At 42.5% G+C, this 27367-nt stretch overlaps 1 protein-coding gene across 4 annotated transcripts in view; it reads right to left on the reverse strand.

Moving 5' to 3' along the window:
- The window catches only part of gpm6bb (glycoprotein M6Bb), a 209140-nt gene that overhangs the window by 3036 nt on the left and 178737 nt on the right, over window positions 1-27367 (reverse strand). For 2 of the 4 annotated variants that reach the window (XM_078559358.1, XM_078559357.1), the window contains exons 5-7: window positions 8833-8906; window positions 7514-7579; window positions 1938-4745 (exon numbers count right to left, since the gene is read on the reverse strand). In XM_078559358.1, the coding sequence (XP_078415484.1) occupies window positions 4665-4745; window positions 7514-7579; window positions 8833-8906 (221 nt within the window). In that variant the 3' untranslated portion in view covers window positions 1938-4664. Of the gene's footprint in view, window positions 1-1937; window positions 4746-7513; window positions 7580-8832; window positions 8907-27367 lie in introns of those variants that run through there. The other 2 variants (XM_078559356.1, XM_078559355.1) reach the window with 1 other exon arrangement.

The raw sequence follows: 27367 nt of genomic DNA on the forward strand, positions 1-27367 counted from the left end.
AAAATTTCCCTTCACACTAGCCTCAACTTTGAATAGTAATTAAACATTTCATATCTTAAGCTTTCATAACTTTTCCAACTCCAAATCACCTCTGCAAAAGCAACTTTTAAAGTAAAATCGAAGAAATACACAGATTTATTGTTTTGACATTTATTACCTTGCTCAAGCATAAAAACAAATTATGGCATGACTTCAGGTTGTGAAATGGAATGGGGCTTTGAGACTGCCCAGTGCCTAGGAAGACTGCCAAAAAGCTTATTTAAATAGCTGGGGCTATGGTCTACATTAATACAAGCTGCTCATTCATCAAATAATTGAATAAGAGGAAACTGGCAGAAAGATTAGAAAAAGACCAAAATAAGAGGGGCACAGATTGGAAGACCAAATGACGAAGAGGAGAGAAAAAAAACTCTAAAAGTTTTGTGGCTACAAGAGTAATACAACTCTTCAGGAGTGATAAGGAACAAAGGAGATCAGAAAGAGAAAAGGGCAGTGTTACATGAAAGTGGTCCAAAGTAGAAGAGACTTGTGAGACTACTGCTGTGAAAACCCAAGCATTTGCTATAAATTCAGTTTCTATAGCCAGAATATTAGATGTTCAAAAATGTGAACTCAAGCTTGGGAGTTTTAGAGCAAATAAATTGGAGTTCCAGCTTAATTGTTCCCTCAACTTTGTTTTTCTTATCCATGTCTGTCTAAATGCATTATGGTTAGAAAATCCTTTCACTGAATGAAAATCCTAACTGTACCATCTGACAAGTTTTCTGACTTGGCTACATAATTGGAAACTCCTCTGGTTAGAATAATCTCTGGGTTGAATGATTGACTAACAAGTAACATTTCTTATGTAATTATTCATATATGTGTAAAGTTCACTTGGTCTACCACCACTATCAAAGTTAGCCAGGACTACAAACTCATACCTGTGCTAACTACATTAATTTGCACAGAGTCCAGTCCAACTCAATCTAAATTACATTCTCCAACATCTCTAGCTGATGGGGACTAAAGCTTTATGCTATATAGTTTAAAAATATATAGCTAATACCTGGCCAAAGCATGTTTGATAACTACCTTGTCCAGATCTTGAGCAAGAAACTGATGGGGTATTGCTACTGGGTTGCTCAATGGAGGAACAGAATGGAGGAAAAGAATTAACTATCCATGGGTTGATTGGGAGAGGGAAAAGTAGATGGTTGACAGAGAAATGGGCAAGCAATTATTGGCAACCAAATGATGGTAAATTATAACTCATTGATTTTCTTCAAAATGTTAGTTTTTATACATTTTCTCAGTATGAACTGGAAACATCTAGTCACAATCAGATTCTCATTATTGACGATTATATGATTGATTCAATATGTTGTGTTGCATATTCCTACACTATCAAAATAACATGCATGGGATTATCTTCCAATAAAATATTTGTATTATAGAAAAGGACAAAACATGAAAGGCATAAATGTGAAACAGATTTGCTGAATGCTATTCTGAAATATCCTTTAGAAGTAGCTATTTTGCTAAATATAATTTAAAACCTTGCAATTCTGAGCAGTACCAAAACCTTCACCAACAGAGAGCTGGATTCAGACAGCCCAAGTCTGAATCCCAGTTTTGATTATTATTAAGAATGAATTGTCCTCAGTGGGCTAGCTAAGCTATAACTTGCTTAGACTGCTGGAGTCGGATCTGTATAGGAAAGCAAAGAAAACAAGCACAGCTAGCCCGTATCACCTGTTCCCCTTGTTGGCTGATGATTGTGAGGCAGAATTAACAGCTGTAAAGAAGTTTATTTGCCTGTTGTTTCCACCCAACTAAAAGAGAAGGTGGATTGGTGAAATCAAATCTGGGTTTGAAATAAATAATAAAAGGAACATGTGTAATTCCTGAAAGTATAACTTCACTGAAGAATGATGAAAATCACGAAAAGGCAGCGATTTTGTAAAGAAAGCATGTTTATTTTGAGTATATGAAGAAAAAAATGATTGAAAGTCAATAAAGTGTCTATACATACAATTTCAAAATACTGTATTAAGAAAATTAAATAATGCCGAAATGTGGGAATTTTTGTAACAAAAGGTGACTAAAAACAAGCATAAAGCATGCAGTTTTGAGGTTAACAAATATTATAATGGCACATTTGAAGATTTTTTAAAAATTGTCTGCAAAGGCAAGTGTTACACTTAATTAACAAGAAACAATTTACTAACCCTTGGCTGCCAACACTGTAACTGGAGAAAAAAAAATTAGTATTTAGCGCAGTCACTCTTTTAATCTCATTCTAAGCCTCAAACTGGTGCATTCCCAAAATCACAGAGAAGAACCCTACTCACGGGGATGGGGGATGGATAGAAGACAACCTACATTCCAATCACTTCTTACACCAAGCAACCTATTTCTCACCATCTCGTGTTCCAACAACCAAAACATCTTTGCCATGGGTCAGGTGCAAGATCTGGCTACTTAGGAGTCAATTTCTTAGGACCAAGGCTGCTCTATATGTATTCAATTGGCCATTTAGTAAATTTAGGCAAATGTTTTTCAATGCACATAGTACCTTTAAGGCAGTAAAGTTGCTCTCACCATACAATTTCCCTTTCAGAACTTAGAAATGTGATTCTTAAAGCTATTCTGTCATAGAGCACAAAGCACCTCCCCCAGTATTTTAAACAAAGTTAATCAGTTCTTATGTTAGCCTGTTATATATTATCATAACACTGGAAATCTTTTGAAGATAATATTCCACATGAATGAGCAAATTCGAAAGCTTAAATGGGTGCAAAATGTCAATCAATGCAAATTTAGCTTTTAAGCAGAAATTTCCTTTTCCAGATCATGTATGTTCACAGCTCCCTTTGTGTCCTTAACTGTCTCCTCTGTGAATCTTGCAAAACAGTAGAAAAAGTAGCAGAGCTGCATGTACAAGATGCCTGCAAATGGATTTTTCCATTGTCCTGCATACATAATAACTAATTTAACCATGGCACAAATGTCCTTGGGTTCCACTGCCAGCAACATTTAAATTGGGCCTACTGTTTTCAACCTGATTTAAAAGATTTATCCGGAGAGTGCATTGTGTCTTAAACCGGAAATTCTAATTTTTTGAAATAAATTTTTTTTTAAATTTTGAAAAATGTGCACTTTGTAACAAACAAAATGTATTTATTTGTATTTATAGAGAGGCAATTCACTGAGTGGCCTCTGTGCTCCTTTTATTGAGCTGGGCACTCTTGATGAAGACAAATATGGTAGGAGAGGGGCATATGATTTCAACTAGTTATGGTGTTTTAGTCTGACCAGATAATTTGATTAGCTTGAGATTTATCAGCCACCTGAATTTTCAAAGCAGCCTAACTGTTTACAGTGTAGCTTCAATTTAGCCATCCTGTGGCAAACAAACTTAATTGCTACATCGCAATTACAAATTTGCAGCACCAGGCAAAGTGGATCTGAATGAATTCTGTTAACTGAAGTGGAGTTTGAGCAGATTGCGGAAAAGGGTTGATATAAAAGGCTAGATTTATTCCAGCAAATTTCTAGTATTTAACACACAGGAATTGGCTTTTGGACTTTCTTTTTGATTTTATTACCAATAGTTGTGAAATCTCTTTGTAACAAACCATTGACGCATGATAACTATTCTGTGTTGATGGCATCTAGCAATTAATTGATTGCATCTTGTTATCTAAACGTGCATAAACTTGCAGTAGCATAATGTGTGAGCAAATGAATAATTTGGGATCAACCAATAATGTATAACCTTTTCCTATCAACTGAGCTGCACAATGCTGTCCTCAGCAGGTCATCCTCCAGTTAATGCAATGCTATTGGCAGGTTACAGAGTCCTGATTGACTCAGCTGATATTGAATAATTCTACGTAATGTTGACTAGTTCAACTCAAACGTCTGAAATATGACTTACAATTGGCTTTTCTTAAAAATGAACAATTAACACAAGTGCTCTTGATTTTGAATTTCTCTCTCACTCTGATGTTCCAAATTTTTGCAACTCCTAAAGTCTTTCTAGACTAGAATGATGGGTTTCTCTTACTATGCATCGTGACATGAACTTTTTCATTAGCTTTCAACTCCTTGAAAGTAACTGTACTACCATTGAAACAGAACCACATGGAGCTATTATCTGATACTTAGTTCTGGTTTTAACCTTTTTATTCATTGTATTTTATGTTCATTCTCATGGGAGATCCCAAGTATTGGCTGGTTGGAAACATAGAAGGCAGTTAATTTATTTAATAACTTAGAAAAACAATTAATGGCTTCTTAGTCCATCTGAGATCAGTATTAATGGCAGACTTATTGCTGGATCTTGGGACAGCATACCGTGGGCCAGGAATTACAGCACCATTTGTTTTGTTTCTCTTGTTCAATATAATTCAGCCATTGGTGACATTCTTTGCATTGACCCCGTATTTGGAAACAAAAATAGCCAGATCGTACACCTTTATGGCAGTCATATTAAATCAAATAAGATACTAAAAAGAGTGCTTTAAGTGTTGATACTATATGATGCTTTCTTGTGCTATTTACAAATTATTCTTTTGTAAAATGCAGATTAATAAGTTCTGTTTTAGTCCATGATGCCAGTGGTAGTTCAAGCTACTCAGTGCGGCTCGTAGAGCTCTGTATACTGCTTCTATAGCAACTTAGAATTTTGTGCAGCAGTCTTCTTGACTCTTAAACTTCAAAACAGCAAAGTTATATGTGGTAGCCATCATGTAGATGAGCTGGTAGAAGGAAACAGAACAAAGTGATAAGACAATGCTCACCAACACCAACACCCCAGACACAACACTGCAAAACCACATAAACTCCTCGCAATAAAGTTTGACAAGAAAAGAAAATCCATTCATATTGGCAGAAATAACTACAAACAATACTGTGCCTTTCAATTAATATAACAACATTTTTAAACTGTATAGTGCAAGCCCCTAGCCCAAAAACAGCTTTTACTGTAAAGCAGCACAAACAGTATTCATCAACAGGCACAAGTGAGAATCAATCACTATATATAATCACTAAAACAAAAGCAAAATACTGGGGATGCTGGAAATCTGAAACAAAAACAGAAAATGCTGGAAAAACTCAGCTGGTCTAACAGCAACCGGGGAGAGAAAAATAGAGTTAACGTTTCGAGATTGTATGACTCTTCTTCAGGGCTCTGAAGAGCCATATGGGACTTGAAACGTTAACTCTGTTTTTCTCTCCACAGATGCTGTTAGACCGGCTGAGTTTCTCCACTACATATAAGTTTGACAGGTCACCTTGACAGCACTACAAGCACATCCATCTAATTGTTCTTATAGTCCTGATAAGAGTCACACAAGTAAGATCAGCATGTATATTTAAACCCTAAAATAAATAAATATCCTAATTAAATGAATTTGAAAAAGAAATGCTGGATTATCTGCAGCCCTAGAACAGTGAATCCTAGATTCAAGACACCAAATTCAAATCTCATTCTCCACTGATATCCATTCATTCTTCTGCTGAAAATGGGTCGTTTTGGCAGTGGGTCAGAATGTGGGAGAAAAAGGCACAGGTAGCGGTAACACTTTAACTCTAGTGGTCCTTTCTCAGGATACTCAAAAGCACCCTCAAAAGGATCGAGAGTGGTACAGGTTGATCAGCTCAACCAAATTGGAAAAGAAAAGGTGTAAGCAAGTAAAATATACATATAAAAAGAGTGGTTTAAGGTCAGTCCAAAAGTTACAGACAGCCTGGCAGAAAACTTAAAACAGTGCAGTTTGCCCTTTTCTCATTCAACACCCCCACCCCCCCATCCTCTTTACCCCCTCCTCTCTCACATGATAATGATAAAATCATCAGTCATGCTCCATGAGGTATCCCCAATGCTGTAGGTGTTTGTCTTTAGATTACCTGAGTATCCCTTTAAGTTTTGATTATTGTGTGACTACCCAAGACATTTCCTTCTGCCAAGTGTTTGCTGTGAATGTATTGCATTATTACAATGTATCCTTTATCAAAAAGATCCAATAAGATTCAGACCAAAATTAATTTTATATTATAATAGTTATGACATTAGTGATCATTATCCTTAATTCATGGCGTTGAAAAAATAATAGACCAATATACTGTAGTAAACTGCACAGTTTGTATCCAACTTTCAAATTCTAATAGTGTGTAATAAAACAACTGAACTCTTCCTGGTGCAGTCACTCTGACTTTTTTTCATTTTAACAACATTTCTTAAAAAATAACTTGTATTCTGTCACCTCTCTATCTTCCTGCTTCCTACCACTATTCTTTACGCTGCATACTCAATTATATCATGGACTCATCACAATTAATTTTAACTCTCAAAATGGGTGGATTGGATACCCTGCAGCTAAAGAAAGGCTGGGTCTAATGGGTAAGTGTCTTTACAGTGCTGGTTACAGGCCAGGACAAGTAGGAGTACTTTGCTGCGTCCTCCCTCAAGCAAACCTGTCTTCCACACCACATGATCTAACCTCCCCATGATTTCTCCACAGCCTCCCATTCTCAAATGTTCATGTGCGGTCTGCTACTGCAGGCTGTCCCACCCAAGAGCCTGCCAGCTTCTCAATCATTAATTCAACAGGATATCCAGGAAACCTGTAGTTCCAGGTTTCTCGGCCAGGTTTCCACTGTGCCTCCCTGCAAATGCAACAGCCATCAAGTCCTTGTTACAGAATGTGGGAAGGTTGAAAGTGTGTGAATCCAAATGAGTGGGAAGCATTCAAGTGTAAGACTGAGAGATTGTGAAAAGGGGCATGGAGGGGTGAATTTCCTCTCAATCGGCAAGTAAATTTCCTGGTGCATCAGAGGACATATATGGGACAAAGACTGTGATTTTGTGAAAGGGTATGTGAGAGGTTGGTTGCAAATGTGAGAGCACACAAGGATAAGTGTGAATATGAGAGAATGTGAATTTGATAGCATGCAAGGAAGACTGAACATGAGAATATATAAGATATGAATGTGGCAGAGTGCAAGGAAGCTTGTGAATATCAGAGCATGTGAGAGGATTGTAACTGCATTTGAATGTGCGACGAGGCACCATTTTGCTTGCACACTTCTTAAATTTCTACAGGTGTACACCCAAACTCTTAAAATAGGTACCTACTCCTTCAGGGCTGTTTTTGTAGAGGATCCCAAACATCTTAAGCAGGTCCAGTGTGTGAGTTTGTGCATTGCTTAAGTCATCAATTTCTTTTCCCCTCCAAAAAGCATACTTCCTACCTTTTCTCAAGTCTCCTGGAGTCAAGAGTAATTTGCATAGATCTTTAACAAAGCACAGTTTACTAATGAAATGGCTGGGCCGGGAGAACGCCATTACTGAAAGGTAGGACCTGTGCAGTGAACATTACATAAAGCATCTCCAAACTGTTATGGCAGATCTTAAGTGAAAAGGGTTAACTTATAAGAGCCCTAATTTGGAACATATTAAGCAGACTTTAAAGCAGAAATGTATTTAAGAGCATTCAGCTTAAATAGACTGCACCCCACTCACCAGCGCAATGACAGTAGCACCAGCTCCAGCACAAGCTACGATGAACAGATGATAGGACAAATCAAACTGGAAAAGAAAAGGAAAAAGTTAACCACATCTTCAGCTATTTTTTGGACTATCACAAAGATGGAGAAGACAGAGAGTGGTAGTGGATGATTGCTTCTCAGACTGGAGGTCTGTGACTAGTGGTGTGCCTCAGGGATCTGTGCTGGGACAATTGTTGTTTGTTGTCTATATCAATGATTTGGATGATAATGTGGTAAATTGGATCAGCAAGTTTGCTGATGACACTAAGATTGGAGGCGTTGTGGACAGCGAGGAAGGCTTTCAAAGCTTGCAGAGGGATCTGGACCAACTGGAAAAATGGGCCAGAAAATGGCAGATGGAATTTAATGTAGAAAAGTGTGAGGTGTTGCATTTTGGAAAGACAAACCAAGGTAGGACATACACAGTAAATGGTAGGGCACTGAGGAGTGCGGAGGAACAAAGGGATCTGGGAGTTCAGATACATAATTCCCTGAAAGTGGCGTCACAGGTAGGGTTGTATAGAAAGTTTTTGGCATACTGGCCTTCATAAATCAAAGTATTGAGTATAGGAGTTGGGATGTTATGGTGAGGTTGTTTAAGACATTGGTGAGGCCAACTTTGGAGTATTGTGTGCAGTTCTGGTCGCCTAACTACAGGAAGGATATCAGTAAGATTGAAAGAGTGCAGAGAAGATTTACTAGGATGTTGCCAGGTCTTCAGGAGTTGAGTTACAGGGAAAGGTTAAACAGGTTAGGACTTTATTCCTTGGAGCATAGAAGAATGAGGGGAGATTTGATAGGAGTTTACAAAATAATGAGGGGTATAGACAGAGTAAATGTGAGTAGGCTCCACTTAGATTAGGAGAGATAAACACGAGAGGACATGGCTTTAGGGTGAAAGGGGAAAGGTTTAGGGGAACATTAGGGGGAACTTCTTCACTCAGAGAGTGGTGAGTGTGTGGAACGAGCTACCATCTGACGTAGTAAATGCAGGCTCACTCTTAAGTTTTAAGAATAAATTGGATAGATACATGGATGGGAGAGGTCTGGAGGGTTATGGACTGGGTGCAGGTCAATGGGACTAGCGGAATAATATTTCGGCACAGACTAGAAGGGCCGAATGGCCTGTTTTTCTGTGCTGTAGTGTTCTATGGTTCTATCTCAGATTTTTCCAAATATTTTTAGGAGCAGCATTTAAATTAGCAAATGAGTTGCTGATATTGTTTGGGTATATTTTTCTGCACAATGTTTCTCGCATGCAAAAACATACATCGTGTTCTTCAGTTAAGTTACCTCGGATGTGTTGCAGATAGTGGTTAAAGTTGAGCCACAGGCTTTTCCAGGTGAGGCCGTCCAGGAAATAATGCCTGACAAAATAATGAAAGCAACAGCCAAGTTACTAGTATCCTAACATTTGAAATCTGATGATTTTCAGATTACCAAATAAACATTCTTCTTCTTTATGGAAAAATGGTAAAATTAAAAATTTGCCAAATAATGAACATTGGGTTACAATAAAAGCAAAATATGGTGGATGCTGGAAATCTGAAATAAAAACAGAAAATGCTGGAAAAATTCAGCAGGTCTGGCAGCATCTGTGGGGAGAGAAACAGAGTTAATGTTTCGATCCATATGATTCTTCTCCAGAGCTGAAGGGAAGTAGAAATGTGATGGGTTTTATATCGTTTAAGAAGGGGTAGAGCCGCTGGAACAAAACAGAAGGTCAGGGATAGGTAAGAGCTCAGGAGAAAATTGACAAAGATGTCATGGGCACAGAATAAAGGGACCGTTGACAGTATTGTTATGTTATTTTGCTCCACCTGCTCCACCCCCTCTTAAACATTATAAAATCCATCACGTTTCTACCTCTCTAGCTCTGAAGAGTCATTCGGACTCGAAACGTTAACTCTGTTTCTCTCTCCACAGATGCTGCCAGACCTGCTGAGATTTTCCAGCATTGTCTGTTTTTATGAACATTGGGTTGTTGTGCCATGCGATTACATATAACGTATCGTCGGTGACGTATAATCTCAGCCTTACCCCTGTTCTATCAGATAGTAAGTTCAGCAGAAGGCATGTGGAAACTTCAGCATAATATTTTTCTGAGTCATTTGCAAAACACCTTAATTCTGAAGCAGGATGCTCTTCAAGCTGTGTTATGTGAGCATATGTTCTACAGTAGTCAAAGGGTCACAGTGAAAGATCCAAACCAGGTTTAACCATATCTAAATTGCTGAAGTTTGAAGAAGCATTGAAATCTGTCACAACATATGCTGCATTGCTCCATGGTAACTGGGTAAGTAATTGGATAATTTATCTGGTCCAGTTCAATGTAAAACGTGGATTTTTAACTGCTATGTAAACATACCTTTTCAAAAGATTTGGTTTTAGTCTGAAAGGTTACATTGGACACTAAAACAATTGTAGGAAACGATTGTTAACATCCATACTATTTTCAGTGCCAAAAAGAACCTTTCAAAATCTTGCGAGGGGAGCTGAGGAAACACATCTGCTGCCAGCACATGAATATTCTTACTTATCTCACTGAAGCTGTAGACTAAACAGGCTCTCGCTTTGGTTTCAGCAGAGATCAACTAGAAAGAACCATAAGGCAAGGCCGATTTTCTGTCAGCAGACCTGTTGTCACCCTGATCAGCGGCCAGTTTAAAGCAGCATTCACCAGCAGGGGCATGTCCAGAATGGGCATAGGTGATGGTGTTGTTTCTCAGGACATCAACACGTCCAGACCCTCTCACCAGCTCCCTCTATGCTTGCCTGGGTGACAGAAAGCAGGCACAATGAGGCTGCCTGTGCAACTGTCCACCTCAAACAGAGCACTTCTGGGACAATCTGCCTTCATTACTGTTGTTCCTTCTCTTACAAAAATCATAGCTATAGAAGATGGCCATGAGAAAACCCATCGTGGCACCATGGAGCAGTTGATTAAAATAGATAGCAACAATTCTCACAAAAGCTCTAGAAAGGCAACGCATAAGACGTTTACTAAATCGCTCAATGGGAGCTTTAATTCACCTTCCCTGTACTCTTCTTGGTAAAACAGGATGCCTACTTTGTATCAGTGTTACATAAACAGAAAGAACTTGTATTTATATAGATTTATACCTTTCACAACCTCTGGATGTCCCAAAGCGTTTCATAGTCAATGAGGTACTTTTTGAAGCATAGTTACTGTTGTATGTAAGAAATATGGCAGCCAATTTGCATACAAGATCACTCAAACATCAATACGATAACGACCAGCTAATCTGTTTTGAATAATGCAGGTTGAACAAGAAATATTGGTCAGGACACTGGGGAAAAGTCCCCTGCTGTTATTTGAAATGATGTCATGGGATCTTTTATGACCAACTACTCAGAAGTGAATTGTGGACTCAAGTCTCAGGGACTTGAATCCAAAACCTTCTAACTTAATAGAGACAAGAGTTATACCACCGAACCAAGGTGAACACCTCAAAGTGATATGCAAACCATGAGGGATTGCGTGCACATCAAATTTATATCACTGCAACTTAATTTCAATATTACAGTGACATTCCTCCCCTCTTCAGGATAGTGCTTCCTGCCCATGTAAAATTTCGTGCCACATATACTCATGGGGCAGGATTTTGAGTTTGGCGCGTGGGTGTGGTTGGCAGGCCCGGGAGCGACCAGGAAATGAGGCCGCCGCCCGCGATCAGCCCCCGACTGCAATTTCACGCTGGCCGGCCAATTAACGGCAGCGTGAAAGGCGCGCTGAAATGCTCAGCGCTACCGGGGTGGGGGCAGGAGGGGTTGCAAGTGCTGAAGTGGGCGTGGGGGAGGATGCTCACAGAAAGCTCCCTCCAGGCAGAAAGCTGGCTCAGGGAGCTGAAGAATTGAAAAGCCATAAATAATGATTTTCAAATGCTGAAAAAAATGTCCACGCTGCAGGATCTGTCATCTGAACATACAGCTGACGTAAATTCTATCTAAACAGTTTTACCTTATTTTAAAATTAATATCAGAAATATAATCTCATATTAATAACACCCGCCCTTGGATGAGGTTCCCTCAAAAAGGCAAAGGCCGCCTGGCCCATTCGCCCGTCCGCTCACCGTAACATTGGATGGGCAACGAAAAATCACCATTGATTCTTACGTTAATGACCTTAACAGGCCTCTTGATTGTCAGCGGGCGCGCTGCCAACTCACGCGCATGTGCCGACCAAAATATCGCGCGAATGCGCAATGACGGGACGCTCGCCTGACTTTATCATACGCTGTTTGACGCTCAGGCATAGCGAGTGAAAAATCCTGCCCATGATGCACAAAATAGTGAGCTCTAGTGTGATTGGTCACCGTGTTCTCCGATTGTTAACACACACTTTATACCCAAAGAGATGTTAATAACTGGATAACCAGTTGCGGTCTGTCTACTTAAAAAATACTTGAAAAAGAGATACAGCTAAGACAAAGGGGCCTATATTGTCAAACGATGATGAAGAAAGGCTAAGCAAGTTGCATCTGTTCTAGCTCAAAAATGGTGGAGGACAGCAAAGCCCAAGGTTATTTTAAAGTAATGAACAAATTCAATATTGTGGATAAAACAATATTTTGTTTTGAAGAACATTAAGAGAACCAGAGGACATGACTAAAAGCTTAAAAAGACACAGTTTGCCTTAAGAGGAAATTGTCTCATAATTCCCCTCTCTGCTGCTAAAACCATTACACTTTATCAACTTCAGGTTTGTTCATCGTAACTCTCTCTTTACTGGCCTCCCATCCTCCAAAAACTCCAAATTTGGCTCTAACCTTCCAAAACAGTGTCACGTGTCTCCTGTTCTGTAGAATGTCTAATTTGCCCATCACCTCTATTCTCACTGACCTTGTCTGCCTCCCTAGTCCCTTATGCTTCAAATTATAATACCTTATTCTCATTTAGAAAGCTCTCCATGGTCTCCTGTGTCTGAAATTTCCCCCAGCCCATTATCCTCTCCCAGATGTTCCATTCTTCTGACACTGGTTGATGGTGTATTCCTCCCTCTCTCCCCACCCCCTCCACCACTTTGTCAGATGGTGACAGAACTATCAATGGTCCTCTATCTGGGACTCACTCTCTAAATCTCCCTTCCACTTCATCTCAGAAAACCCATCTCTTCAACCAAGCTTGTTGGACTGGACACTGCTTTAGAAAATTCTCCTGAATACACTCTAGGAACTCTTGCCCCTCTTTGCCCTTTATGGCTCCCTTCATGGTTCAGTCTCCATTGCCTGTTCCCAGTGTTGTTCCCTGTGCACAAAGTTAATTGCTTTTACAGTAAGTCACAACATCACAAAATGAGTCTATTCTATAGGCCACCAACAAATGGGAAGGACGTAGAGAAATAAATCTGCAGGAAAATTAGAGAGAGTTACAAACGTTCCGGGCGGGATTTTCCGCTCCCGCCCGCTGCTGGGATCTTCTGGTCCCGCTGCAAGTCAACGGACTTCTGGTTGGGGCGTCGTCTCACCCACGGTGGATCCCGCCTGCAAGGGGGCTGGAAAATCCCAGCCGATAGTGTAATTATAATGGGGGACTAATATAGATTGGGGTGGTGGTGGTAGTGTAAAAGGCAGAGAGGGGCAAGAGTTCCTGGAGTGTGTTCAGGAGAATTTTCTAAAGCAGTGTCCAGTCCAACAAGAAAGGAGGCACTGTTGGACCTGGTTCTTAGAAACGAGGTGGGCCAAGTAGATCAAGTGACAGCGGGGGAACATTTAGGAGACAGTGATCATTGTATCATAAGGTTTAGGATGATGGTAGAAAAGGACAATGTGCAATCCAGAGTAAGAATAATTAACTGCGGGAGAGCCGCCTTCAATGGGGCAAGAATGGAGCTGGGCCGGAAAGACTTGAACCAAAGGTTGGGGGGGGGAAATTGTAACTGAACAATGGGCTACCTTCAAAGAAGAAATGGTTCATGCACAGTCAAGGTATATTCCCTCGAAAGGGAAAGGTAGGCCAAACAAATCCAAAGCTCCCTTGACGAAAAAGGAGACAGGAATTAAGATAAAGAAGAAAAAGTGTGCTTATGACAGGTGTCAGGTAGAAAATACAATTGACAGCCAAGCTGAATACAAAAGGTTCAGAGGGGAGGTGAAGAAGCAACTAAGAGAAGGGAAGTGGGATTATGAGAAAAGACTGGCAGCCAACATAAAGGGGAATCCCAAAGTCTTCTATAGGCATATAAATAGTAAAACGGTCTTTAAAAGTTAAAATGGAGGCAAGGGGCATGGCTGAGATGTTAAATGAATATTTTGCATCTATCTTTACCAAGGAAGCAGATGCTACCGAGGCCTTGGTGACAGAGGAGGAGACTCTGTCACTAGAAGGGTTCAAAATTGATAAGGAGAAGGTACTGGATAAACTGTCTGCACTTAAATTTGACAAGGCACCAGGACTGGGTGAGATGCATCCATGGATATTGGAGGAAGTGAGAGTGGAAATTGCAGGGGCACTGGCCATAATCTTTCAGCCTTCCCTAGACTCAGGGGAGGCGTCAGAGGACTGGAGAATTGCAAACATTATTCCCTTGTTCAAAAAAGGTTGCAAGGATAAACCCAGCAATTACAGACCAGTCACTTTAACTTCAGTGGTGGGGAAGCTTCTAGAAACAATTATATGTGATAGAATTAATAGTCACATAGAAAAATGTGGGTCGATTAGGAAGAGCCAGCATTGATTTCTTAAGGGAAAATGGTGTTTAACCATCTCGCTGGGCTATCAGCACCTTCTTTAATCTTTAACACTGCCATTAACACTCCCTTTGCCCTGTGTCCATGCCATCTTTGTCAAATTTCTCCTTAGCTCCCACCTATCCCTGACCTTCTATTTTGCTCCACCCCCCTCTTAAACAGTATAAAATCCATCACATTTCTACTTCTCTTCAGCTCTGCAGAAGAGTCATACGGACTCGAAACGTTAACTCTGTTTCTCTCTCCACAGATGCTGCAGAGCTGCTGAGTTTTCCCAGCATTTTCTGGTTTTATTCTGAAAGCAATTCAGACCTTGTCAAATTCACACTTTTCAGATCGATACACAATGTACAAATATGTTCTAAACCTATCATTAATTTTAGCAAATGTTGCAGCGATTTAATAATTATCACAAAAACTGCCTTGTTATTCTATTAGAGAACCAAACTCTTTCAAAACTATTCAACTCACTGAAAGAATCCGGACTGGAATCCTGGGGCTAGTGGGTGAAGCATAAACTAATGCTCTGCTATTCAAAGGCAAAAATCACAATATCTGAACAATGATGAATTGTTCTTAGAGGCTGTTGACCAGTGATGCAAAAATAGAAGCAGTCTATTATGAATCCAGATTTTCATCCTGGGTAGCCCCTAAGGGCTGTATGACTTGAATTCCTTCGGTTTTAATGTAAGTACTTACTGCACTTTTATGTGAAAAATGTATAATTGTTCTGTCCTTCGAGTCATATGGAATTGTATTTTAAAATTGATTGTTAATCTAACAGGAAATGGAAGTCTGGTATTTAATAATCAAAACTGCAGCTGCTTTCAATCAGAGGTTGTGACCTAATGTAGAAAAAAAAACCCTAAACAGAAATGATTACTGACGTGGAAATGTTGCATTATCTACAGTGAGACAATAAAATCCACATGTGAAGAAAAACTCATTCCTCACATCTTTTCCCAAATTGTGTGTACTGTTGGTTAACAACTTTGACATGGCAAATTTCTTGCACTTTTCACCATGATATATTATTTTGGAGTACCTTAATGAATTGCTACCTCTTACAGCAGTTTTGACATAAACCCCATAAGTGGTCCTCCACATATGGATCAGAAGCTGCAGCCATATGTAAACTTCAGGAGCTGCATTTCTGGAGGATTAGTGCTCATAGCATTTTAGTTCTCTCCTGAAGACACTCTGGAAGATGGCATTATGCACCATTTTCCAAATTAACTGTCTAGATGTTTATACAGATTTTTTTTCCCACATGTGGGACAAATACAAAATGTCCAGTTTAAAATTACACTCTGCTCAAATAGCGTAATGCAAGTCTCTTCACTACCAGGCTGCACATTCTCCAGCGCATTAGTTCAGCTTCATTTTTTTCAGGACCACTGTCATGCCCAGTGAAGGCATGAACATATTAGAAATTTTAAAGCTCTATTTTAAAACACAAAAGCTGTTAAGATGGCTGTAGCATATCATGTGACTTTTGGCATTTGAAATGGAGAAAGTAAGAGTTTATTGCGACCAATACCTAATTAAATATGGACCTAAGAGAAGGAACCTTACACCCACTTGCGAAATTCAGACACCTTATTGTTTAAGGATGGACTAAAACCTACAATGGGATTTGCAGACACCTTGTCTCCATGTTTCGCAAAGGAAAAGAGGGAAGATCACATCTTAATTTGTAGAAAGTCAAAGTGAATAGCCACCATTAACCTCTTATTGTGTCATGATGGCTTCTCCATTCCAGTCAGAATGTGTGGGCCTCTGAAGGGTAACCTCACGGTAATGTGATTGAAACCCCTCTGTTCCTCTCTCTGCTGCTTCCAGTATCAGGCACCGGCATTAAATGCCCCCTTTGCCTTTGGAATGTCTGAAATGGATATTAAACTCCAGGTAGACATCAAATTATGTATACTAATGTTACAGACTTGATTGCTAAATTTGTTCCGTTGATAGTCCTGTTTCCAGTTTGAATGTTCCACCAGGTGGTGATGTTCAAATCTCACTCAAAACTTCCTCATTCAATTAACAATATTTGGAAATCAAAGACAAAAGCCACCACCCGAAAGTTGAGCACATTGGAGCTGAGTTCCTCAACCTTAGCTTTACTTTTATACAGGGCCTCAATCTATTGATTTACATTTATATGCAAAGCCAGTCCTGCCCCTGTTTATAGTACAAAAACAGAATTACCTGGAAAAACTCAGCAGGTCTGGCAGCATCGGCGGAGAAGAAATCAGTTAACGTTTCGAGCCTTCATGGCCCTTCGGCAGAACTGAAGCATAGTTAGAAGAAGGGAGAAATATAAATTGGTTTAAGGTGGGGGGGGGGCGGGGGGGTGGGGGGGTGGGGGTGGGGGGAGAGAGACACATTGAGGGTGTGGTGATTGTGGAGATGAGCAGATAATCAAAAGATGTCACAGACAAAAGGGTCAAAGAGGTGTTTTGTCTGAGAAAAGTGCTAATTAAGAATGGAGGACAGGATATTCAAAGTACAGCTCTAGTGGGGGTGGGGTGGAAAGGCTAACAAGGTTTTAGTTTTAGATTTAAAAATAATGGAAATAGGTGGGGAAAGAAGAATCTATATAAATTATTGAAAAAAAAATAAATAAAGCGGGGGGTGTGAGGGGGATAGAAACGGGGTGGGGATGGGGGGAGGGGGAGTTTAATATCTAAAGTTGTTGAATTCAATATTCAGCCCGGAAGGCTGTAAAGTGCCTAGTCGGAAGATGAGGTGCTGTTCCTCCAGTTTGCGTTGGGCTTCACTGGAACAATGCAGCAAGCCAAGGACAGACATGTGGGCAAGAGAACAGAGTGGAGTGTTAAAATGGCAAGCGACAGGGAGGTTTGGGTCTTTCTTGCGGACAGACCGCAGGTGTTCCGCAAAACGGTCGCCTAGTTTGCGTTTGGTCTCTCCAATGTAGAGGAGACCGCGTTGGGAGCAACGAATGCCTGTTTATAGTGTCAGCTGTAACTCAGCGATAGCACTCTTGTCTCTGAGCCAGAAGGTTGTGGGTTCAAAGCCAGCTCGAGAGACTTGAGTGTAAAATCTAGGCTAAGATTTCAGTGCAGTTGCTGTCTCTCAGGTGAAGTGTTCACGTGAGACCCTGTCTGTCCTCTCAGGTGACTGTAAAAGATCCCATAGCACAGAAAAGCAGTGGAGTTTGCCCTGATATGCTAGTAAATTACCCACATTACTAAAAACAGACGATCACGTTGCTGTTTATGGGAGCTTACTGTATGTTTTCTGTATTGCAACAGTGACTATACGTCAAACGAATTGAAGTTGTTGTAAAGCTCTTTGGGGTATCCTGAAGTTGTGAAAGGGGCTATATAAATGCAAACTCTTTCTCCTTTTATCTGGCGTCACAGCAGTTTCAGGAAACCTGAAGCATCTATAATCCAAGGTGAATATTTAAAAGTTAAAAATATAAACTTGAATGTCTTAGTTTAAAGAAAAATCCAAGGGGTGAGCACAGCGAGAGATGTGAACAGTTTTAAACATGACCTGTAGGTGGAGCAATTGCAGTCGGAGGTGAAACATGATTTGTGGCCCCGTTAAGAGTGCAAAGGTCAGCTGGAAAGCTCCTGTGCCTCAGACCTGCATCCATCATTAAGGGGCCCACTCACTGCTGATTTTGTTTTAATCCTGTTCCAGGAGGTTGTGTGTGTGTGGTGGCCGTTTATTTTAAAGAAGGAATCCCAACGCTTTTTCAAAAAAAAACAAAAAAAATCCGGTTACAAAGAATTCCCATCGATATTTTTTTAACCCCGTTGCCTCTTGACTCACTCGAGGCACCACCACAGGAGGAGGTAATGAGGCCCATTGTATGTGCTGAGAATTATTCTTAGTGAAGATACAGTTATCAATGGATCACGAGGGGCAGTCTCAGCATCAACTCTGCACGTTAATCTATCTGCATTAGACTGTCCGACTCAGTGGAGTAGACATGATTTGGGCAGCAATGTAAAATACACTTCATGTTTCTAATCTTTTCTGACTCTCTGACAAAACATGCTGTGGCCCAAGACTAAAACCTTCCACCGTATTCATTCGAGGCAGCAACCACCAACAAAACCATCATCGTTCACAATTTCAAAATAAGACTGACGTGGCCAGATTTAAAAAAATAAGAATCACTAAGAATTCTTTGACTTTTAAACATCACATTAAATCTCCTAATAAGTCATTTTGAGGGGATAGGATACAGGGGTTGAAGAAGCATTCTGTGAAGAATAATAGAAGGTGCTTCTCTGTTGGATTTAACGCATATTCCATGAAACCTTCATGGAAAGAATTAGTTTAGCTTGGAAGAAGCCACTTCGGAGCGATCAGTGCAAAACTGGAATTGTTGTGCCCTCTTTTTGAGTGAGACAAGTATCCTTCGACCTCCAAAATGGTATCCGCAGCATTCCTGTCCACTTTTGGGGTGAATCGCATAGTTAGCGTGCGTGCAGTAAACGCTGTCAGATGGCTGTGGAGCAAGCAGTTCATGGCGTCAATCAGCATGAAACCAGCGCCGCCATTTTGGAGTTTAACGTTCCAACTAATGCTCTCTCTTAACCTTGCACAACCGAACATCCATTCAGCAACAGGGAAGGACCCACCACCAGCGCTATGGAAAGGGGTCATCAGCTATTTACTGGTTGATTACTCCTAATTGTTGCTTCAATTGTACTAGTGTTTGGTGCTTTCTATCATTGTTTCCAAGTTGCAAAAATCAACATGGGTGGTGTGGTAGGTGCTGAAGGAGTTTTAGCAGACTTGAAAGCTTCTTCACCAATCAGTGGCTCCCAGACACATGAGCATTAGTCAGTATTCCTTTGGGGTACGGCAGGATTTGGAGAATGAGCAGAGGAGGTGCAGAGCAGGATAAAGAGGGAGGAGGAGGATGGGGAGAAGGGCTCTCCTACCTGAACCGCAGTGACAAATATATACAACATGTGTACTCAATAAGGACATCCTCAGTGAAAGGTGAAACCTGCTGCAGCCAAATGACAACCCTCAGTGCAGGGGGAAGGACAGCATTGCCTGTGAGAGTGAGCATGGAAATTCATTTCTATACATCCGGTTTCTTCTGGGCTGGAGTTATTGGCAAAATCTTTCAGTTTTTCATCCATGTTGTGAACGGAGGCTGTGCATTCACTGAGAGCTGACCACATCTCAGTCTCTCTCTCGCCAGAGATTAACAGACAGAGCCAGCACGTGGCTGCACTAGGATTGCAGACTTCCCCATGGTGCAGGGTGACACTGACTTCACACAAATCAGTTTGCAGGTGTCATAAGCCAACTCCACCCTACACTGCAACCAAAAAGGATTTCACTCCCTTAATGTCCAGATAGCGTGTGGCCATCAGCAGAGAGTTATGCAAGTCAATGCCTGGTATCTTGGCGGTTATGATGTTGTCAGCGCCAGTGCGCTTACCATCAGCATTCAAACCCTCATGGCAGACTAAAGGGTGGTTACTGGGTGACAAGGCCTATCCTCTGACCACATGGCTGATGACTCCGATGTGCAACACCCACACACAAGTGCACCGCATGCACAAAATGAAAGCCATGCTGCCACAGAAAAGGTGACAGAGGAAACCACTGGCGTGCTGAAATAATGCTTCCTCTGTCCTGTCTGCAACAGTGCAGCCATGCAGTAAACAGCAGAGCGTGTGTCAGGGTTTGGCAGGGTTTGCTGCATGCTGCACGACCTCATCATCATCATGAAAGCACAGCCCTTACCACCAGGTAAACAGTTAAGGAGGGAGAGAGGAGGCAGCCTCAACTTGTTGAATTGGCTGTCCAGGAAGAACTCATCCCAACCTGATACCAGTAACTACAACCCCAATTCCCATTCCCTAACCTCAATCTCACCTTCCCTCTCTTATTGAGCATTACAGTTGGGCACAATGCAGAAATAAAAGCCAATATAAAACAAATATTCCAAAACAAGTTTAGAAATGGAATCATCCCATTTTGCATATGAAAGTCAATAGTCACCCCTTGTGCATTCCCTTCGTGGCTGTCTTCCGTCTGCCTTTGGCTGTCCTAGTCCTCGTACATAGAGCTACCCCAGTGGCTGCAACACGGCAGCTGGAGGGCTGCTGACTTTCAGCAGAGGAGGCAACAGGTGGCCTTGGGTGTGAACTGGGGTCAGTTCTGGGCCTAGCATGCTCGGCTTCTGACTGCATCACCTTGGCAAGGGCGGCAGTGGCCTGGGCTGGCAGACTGGCAGGCAACGGCATGGGCACTGGTGGAGTGGTAGTGGTGGGAGGACAAATGCTGTGTCCCTGAAAGAGGACAACAGGTTTGTGTTCCACCCAGCCTCTGCCAGGCCCCCGGGGCTATGATGGCAGCAGTCCAAGCCTGCACTGCTGCGAGGCGACCTTGCGTGACTTCAGTCGGAGCTTCTCCTGTGGCACTCGGGTGCTGGGTGGTTGCTGCTTGTGCTGCAATGGAAGATGCAACATCGGCCGTCAAACACTACATTATGGTCGGGTCCACAAGTACGGGAATAGAACTGGCCACCACCCCTGTGCTGGGAAGGATGGGCTCCAGGCTATGCGACAAACCCTGTGCCAGGCTGATGCCAGACTCCTGCATGCTTCCTGACATTAACCAGAGGCTTTCTGACATGATTCACAACGGCTGGATCATTTTGTCCTGCGTACCCATCTTCTGTACGCTGCGCCACCAAAGTGTTCATCTGAGTTCTCTGTGGCAGAGCCGCTGTGCAGTCGTGCCCTGTGGTGAGCTGGGGCCTGTGCCAGCCTTGCCCCCTTTCCCTAGCTGCAGGTCGCTCCTTTCCAGTGTCTCACGTCCATGTTAACCTCTAAATTACATGCAGGCTGCATTTTTCGGGGTCCGCTGTGATGGGACCCACCGCGGGGTCCCAGACAAAAGTCCAGACAATCCCAGCAGCGGGCGGGGCTGGAAAAATCCCACCCACAATGTGTCAGTATTTGAGCTGGCGGCTGCGAGGGAGAGACCAAGTGATCTTCATCATCCCTTGTCTTCTTGCTGCTCCTCTACTGCCTGGCCAAGTTGCACTTCTTGGGGTAAAAAGGCGAAATGCTGGAAATTGTCAGGGGATCAGGCCGATCTTGAAGAGAGACAGCAGGTCAATAACCCTTCCTCAGAACTGGAATAACATTTTCTTGAATACCTGAAAGCAGAACGGTGCGAATGTAAGGATGTGGCGCGGGGAGCAGGGGGAAGTAAGAGGTGCAATGCTTATACCATCCGCAGCTTGCAAATCAGATAAGAATCTGGGATGGGGGCGGAGGTGAGACGTGAGGAGGAGGATTAGATATGAGGGTATCATATTCTCCAGTACTTCCTGGAGACGCTTCCACTGTCTCCAACCTCAGGCATGGCCATCCCAATAATGGCCAGCACTGTCTCCTCCGTACAGGTTAGAAGCTGCAGGCTCACTGTCCTCTCTTGGTTAGTTCCTGCTGCCTTGGGGGCCACCATGTCCTGGAAGAGAGAAGGAATTATGTCAATGAGTGGTGCAATGTGTCTGGGTGATGTGGTTGTCTTGTTTCAATGACCTGCAGCGTGTGCCAACCGTGAGATGTGGGTGTGAGGCTTGACGCAGAGCTAAGCTTGTGAGGTTGAACCGAAGCTATGGATGTGAAGTTCAAGCCCTGATTAATAGAGATTGTTGATAGGTGAGTAAGGACATAAGAAATAGGAGCAGGAGAGGGCCATTCAGCCCGTCAAGCCTGCTCTGCCATTCAATGTGATCATAGCTGACCTTAGGCTTCAGCTCCACTTTCCCACCCACTCCCCATATCCCTCGATTTCCTCAAAGACCAAATAATTCTTCTACCTCAGCCATAAATGCACATGGAGCATCCACAGCCCTCTGGGGTAAAGAAAGTGATGGGAGTGTGGCAAATTGACAGTTGGCTCAGGCTGGTGGTTCAGTTGGCAGGATTTGCTACATATGGAAGCAGTCCATATCCATATGCACCAAGACCTGGATGACATTCAGGTTTGGGCTGATAAGTGGCAAGTAACATTTGTACCACACAAGTGCCAGACAATGACCATCTCCATTAAGAGAGAATCCAACCCATCACCCCTTGACATTCAATGGCATCACCATCACTAGATCGCCCACTATCAACATCCTGGGGGTTACCATTGACCCCAAACTTAACTGGACCAGCCATATAAATACTGTGGCTACGACAGCAGGTCAGAGGCTGGGAATTCTGCAGTAATTCGCCTCCCGACTCCCCAAATCCTGTCCACCATCTACAAGGCACAAGTCAAGAGTGTGATGGAATACTTTCCATTTGCCTGGATGAGTGTAGCTCCCACAACACTCAAAAAGCTCGACACCATCCAGGACAAAGCAGACCACTTAATTGGCACCCCATCCACCACCTTAAAACATTCACTCCCTCCACCACCGACGCACAGTGGCAGGAGTGTGTACCATCTACAAGATGCACTGCAGCAACTCACCAAGGCTCCTTCCAAATCCTTGACCTCTGCCGCCTAGAAGGATAAGGGCAGCAGACACATGGGAACACCACTGCCTGCAACTCCCCCCCCAAGTCACGCACCATCCTGACTTGGAATGAAATTGCCGTTCCTTCAATGTTGCTGGATCAAAATCAACTCCATTTCTATCAGCACTAAGTGTGTATCTACACCCCATGGACAGCAGTGGTTCAAGAAGGCAGCTCACCACCACCTTCTCAAGGGCAATTAGGGATGGGCAATAAATGCTGGCCCAGCAAGCAATGCCTACATCCCATGAATGAATAAAAAAAAGATGCACGCTGAGCTTGACCACTGATGAGATCTCTGAATTTATTGCAGCGCTACATCCTCAGGCCTTGATTCCTGGCATTGACTTCCATAGCTCTCTGCTCCACAACCTTCTGAGCAGGAGTCTAGAGGGCCTGGCAGCCTTCTGTTAATTTGGAGATATGCCATTATATTTGACTTTTATATTTTATATCTTGCCATAATGTCCAGTATTCTATTAGCATTTTTTAATAGCCTTATCCACTTGGCATGCTTCTTTTAAGGTTTTGTAAAGCTGTCACCCAGCCCTGCAATCTCCAAGTGCCTTTGTTCCTCCACATCATCCAGCATAATTACTCATTTTTCAACTAAATTGTACTGCCTTTACTGACAGTGCGTTTCATCTGCTACTTACTTCCCCATTTCAGCATCTTCTCAACTTTTATATTCTTTCATGTGATGTGGATGTTGCTGTAAAGCCAGTATTTATTGCCTGTCCTTCATTGCCCTTGAGAAGGTGATGGTGAACCAACTTCTTAAACTGCTGCAGACCATGTAGCGTAGATACATTCAGTGCTGTTAGGAAGGGAGTTCCAGATTTTGACCCAGCAACAGTGAAGGAACAACAATTCGGGTCCAAGCCAGGATGGTGAGTGACTTGGAGGGGGGCTTACAGGTGGTGGTGCTCCCAGCTATTTGCTGCCCGTGTCCTTCTAGGTGACACAGGTCGTGGGTTTGGAAGATACAGTCGAAGAAGCCTTGGTGAGTTGCTGCAGTGCATCTTGCAGATGGTACACACACTGCTGCCAATGTGCGTCAGTGGTGGAGGGAGTGAATATTTTAAGGTGGTGGATGGGGTGCCAATCAAGTGGGCTGCTTTGCCCTGGTTAATGTTGAGCTTCTTGAGTGCTGTTGGAGCTGCACTCATCCAGGCAGGCACAGAGTATTCCATCACACTCCTGGCTTGCACTTTGTAGATGGCAAACAGGCTTTGGGGAGTCAGGAGGTGAGTTACTCTCCACAGAATTCCCAGCCTCTGACCTATTCTTGTAGCCACAGCGTTTATGTGACTGGTCCAGTGCAATTGCTAGACAATGGTGACCCCCAGGATGTCAAGTACCTCGATGGCCTGAATGTTACTGGTCACTTATCTTCCCAAACTTGTTGTCCAGGTCTTACTTCATGCGGACACAGACTGCTTCAATATCTGAGGAGTTGAAATAGAATTGTGCAATTGTTAGCAAACTTCCCCACTTTTGACCTCATGATGGATGGAAGGTCTAGGACACTGCTTTGAGGAACTCCTGCAGTGATTTCCTGGAGCGGAGATAATTGATACCCAACAACCACAACTATCTCCCTTTGTGTTAGGTATGACTCCAACAGTGCTGAATCTTCCCCTGGTTCCCACTGACTTCAGTTTTGCTGGGGATCCTTGATTCCACCTTTGGTTAAATGCTGCCTTGTTGTCAAGTGCAGCCACTATCACCTCACCTCTGGAGTTCAGCTCGTTTGTCCATGTTTGGACCAAGGCTCTAATGGTTTGTGCAGCCATGTGCTCCTGGATGAACCTAAAGCAAGTATCAGTAAGCAGGCTGTTAAAGAGTTAGTGCCAATGCATTGTTACTTTACTGATGACTGAGAGTAGATTGGTCAGGCAGGAATTGGTCAGATTGGATTTGTCCTGCTTTTTGTGAACAGGGCACAGTGGGCAATTTAACATTAGTAATGCACTTTCAATCAATGTGTGCGAATCGGAAAGCTTTCCAATCAAATCTGGAGTCAGGCAGGGTCACCCTTTCTCTACTTATTCGTGTGTTGCATAGAACCTTTTGCTGAGTCCATCAGGAAGGACGTGGGTAAAAGAGGGGTGACGATCCCAGGCAGAGGGGGTGCACAGTTCAAAGCCTCCCTATATTTGGAAGATGTTGTCATCTTCTAATAGCATCTGCAACCTGTCTGAATTGGCCTTGGAAGCCAAGGTAAGTCGTGACAAGAACGAGCAAAAGTTCTTTAGGAACTGAGCTGACTGATACGTTGTCCCCTTCACTATCAGGTCAGAATACTTAAAAGGTGTTGGGGAAATGGTTTGGAGAATCGGGGGCTTGTGACAAAAACTGGGAAGAGCGTATAGCCAAGGGGAGGTAGAAACGATGCATGTGGGAGTGACGCTCCCTCTCTATTGTGGGTAAGAACCTGATCATCAGGCGTGAGGTGCTCTCGGTGTTGTTGTACGCGGTGCAGGCCTGTCCCATACTCCGATCCTGCACCGCAGAGTCACCCAAGTCATCTTCCACTTTATCTGGAGATCAAAGATGGACCATGTCCACAAGGATACCCTGTATCCAATGTTGTCCTCACACTGATGGCCACCTTCATGAGCGGCTGCATAGACTATAAGTCCATCAGGCAGTGGTCTGCACGTAACGTCCTACAGACCCTGTGGGAAATGGAGGTGGTGGATCTTGTTGGATGGTTCCCTGAGGGGACTGTCAAAGTCATTTGGCAGAATGCCTCATCGCTAGAACTTTCAAACCAACACCAAGATGTAGTTTGGCTGGTGGTGAGAAGGGCACTCCACGTCAGATCCTTCATGCACGCCTGGAGTCTCATCACTACCTCACGCTGGCCTCAAAGCGGCTGTGGTTGAAATGTTCCTTTGCAAAGGAAGGGAGAGATGCAGTGGTTCACCCCGAGCAACTTGGAGCTACAAAGCTCTTTGAGCTTTTCCCAGGTATGCACACCAAGACTAAACATCAACTGCTGTTGGAGGATCATCAACTTAGTGAAAGACGCTCTTTGGTCTGCCTGAAACCTGTTTGTCTTCAATGTAAGGTCAGCAAATTTGGATACGTTACACTCAGTCCCCTCATCTAAGCCACTAATGTAGATTGTAAGTAGTTGAAGCTGAATTACTGATTCTTACAGCAGCCCGCTAGTTACAGCCTGTGAACCATGAAAATTGTCCAATTTCTTCCTATCCTTTATTTTCCATCCATTAACTAATCCTCAATCCATGTTAATATGTTACTCCTAATCTCGTGAACAAGTGTTGCAGACTGGCACATTCCAAGGTCCAGGACTGCCTGCTGAGAGACGCACAAAAGCTTTGGGCAGATGCCACAAAGGCACAATGGAAAGGCCACCAGCCAAGGCCTTTCAGACATAGTGCACTGAGGGGTCGGTAACCGTGTAGAACCCCCTCAGGCTGTATGCTTGACATATATTGCAATTGTATTGAGTGAGGTACCTCCGAGCACAACACACTCTATGGAGCGAAGTTGAATATTATTGTACTTACCATAGCGTCAAATTTGAAATGTTTTGGAATGTACTTTTAGATATTTTATGAATAAAGATTGCTTTCGGGAAAAAAAGAATGCACATTGCTGGGTAGATGCCAGTGTTGTAGCTGTACTGGAACAGCATATCTAGAGGCACAGCTGATTTTCAAGCACAAGTTTTCAGCACTACAGCCAGGATTTGCTGTATCCAGTGAAAAGGACAAATACTTTGTATCTGTCTTCACAGTAGAAGACACAGAATAAATACTGGATATAATGGAAAATCAAGGGCCAAGTGAGAATGAGCAACTTAAAAGAAATCAATATGAGTAAAGAACTAGTGTTGTAAAAATTAGTGGGATTAAGTGACGACAAATCCCTGGACCTGACGACCTGCATCCTCGAGTTTTAAAAGAGATAACTGCAGAGATAGTGGATGCATTGCAGAATTCCAGAGGGTCTAAAACAGTTCTGAAGGATTGGAAGGTTGACCACATAACCCTGCTATTTAAAAGGTGGAAGAGACAAAACTAGTGGTAAGCAAAATGTCAGAATCTATGAATAGGGTTGTGGTAACAGGGCACTTGGAACATCATGATACGATTAGCAGAGTCAACACAGGTTTCGGAAGGGAAATCATTTCTAACAAATTTGTTGAGTTTTTTTGAGGACCTAAACTCACTGGAATCAGTGGATGTAGTGAATTTGGATGTTCAAAAAGTGTTTGATAAAATGCACATAAGAGGTTATTCCAAAAAATTAAGACCCATGAGATTAGGAGTAACATATTAGCATGGATTGAGGATTAGTTAATGGATGGAAAATAAAGGATAGGAAGAAATTGGACATTTTTCATGGTTCACAGGCTGTAACTAGCAGGCTGCTGTAAGAATCAGTAATTCAGCCTCCAGTATTTACAATCTATGTTAATGACTTAGGCGAGGGGACTGAGTGTAATGTGTCCAAGCTTGCTGACTTTACAAGTTTAATTGGGAAGGTAAGCTGTGAGATAGACACAAAGGGGTTGCAGAGGGATACAGACAGGTTGGGTGAGCAGGCAAG

Source organism: Cetorhinus maximus, chromosome 16 (genome assembly GCF_964194155.1).
Source record: "Cetorhinus maximus chromosome 16, sCetMax3.hap1.1, whole genome shotgun sequence".
Taxonomy (NCBI): Eukaryota; Metazoa; Chordata; class Chondrichthyes; order Lamniformes; family Cetorhinidae; genus Cetorhinus; species Cetorhinus maximus.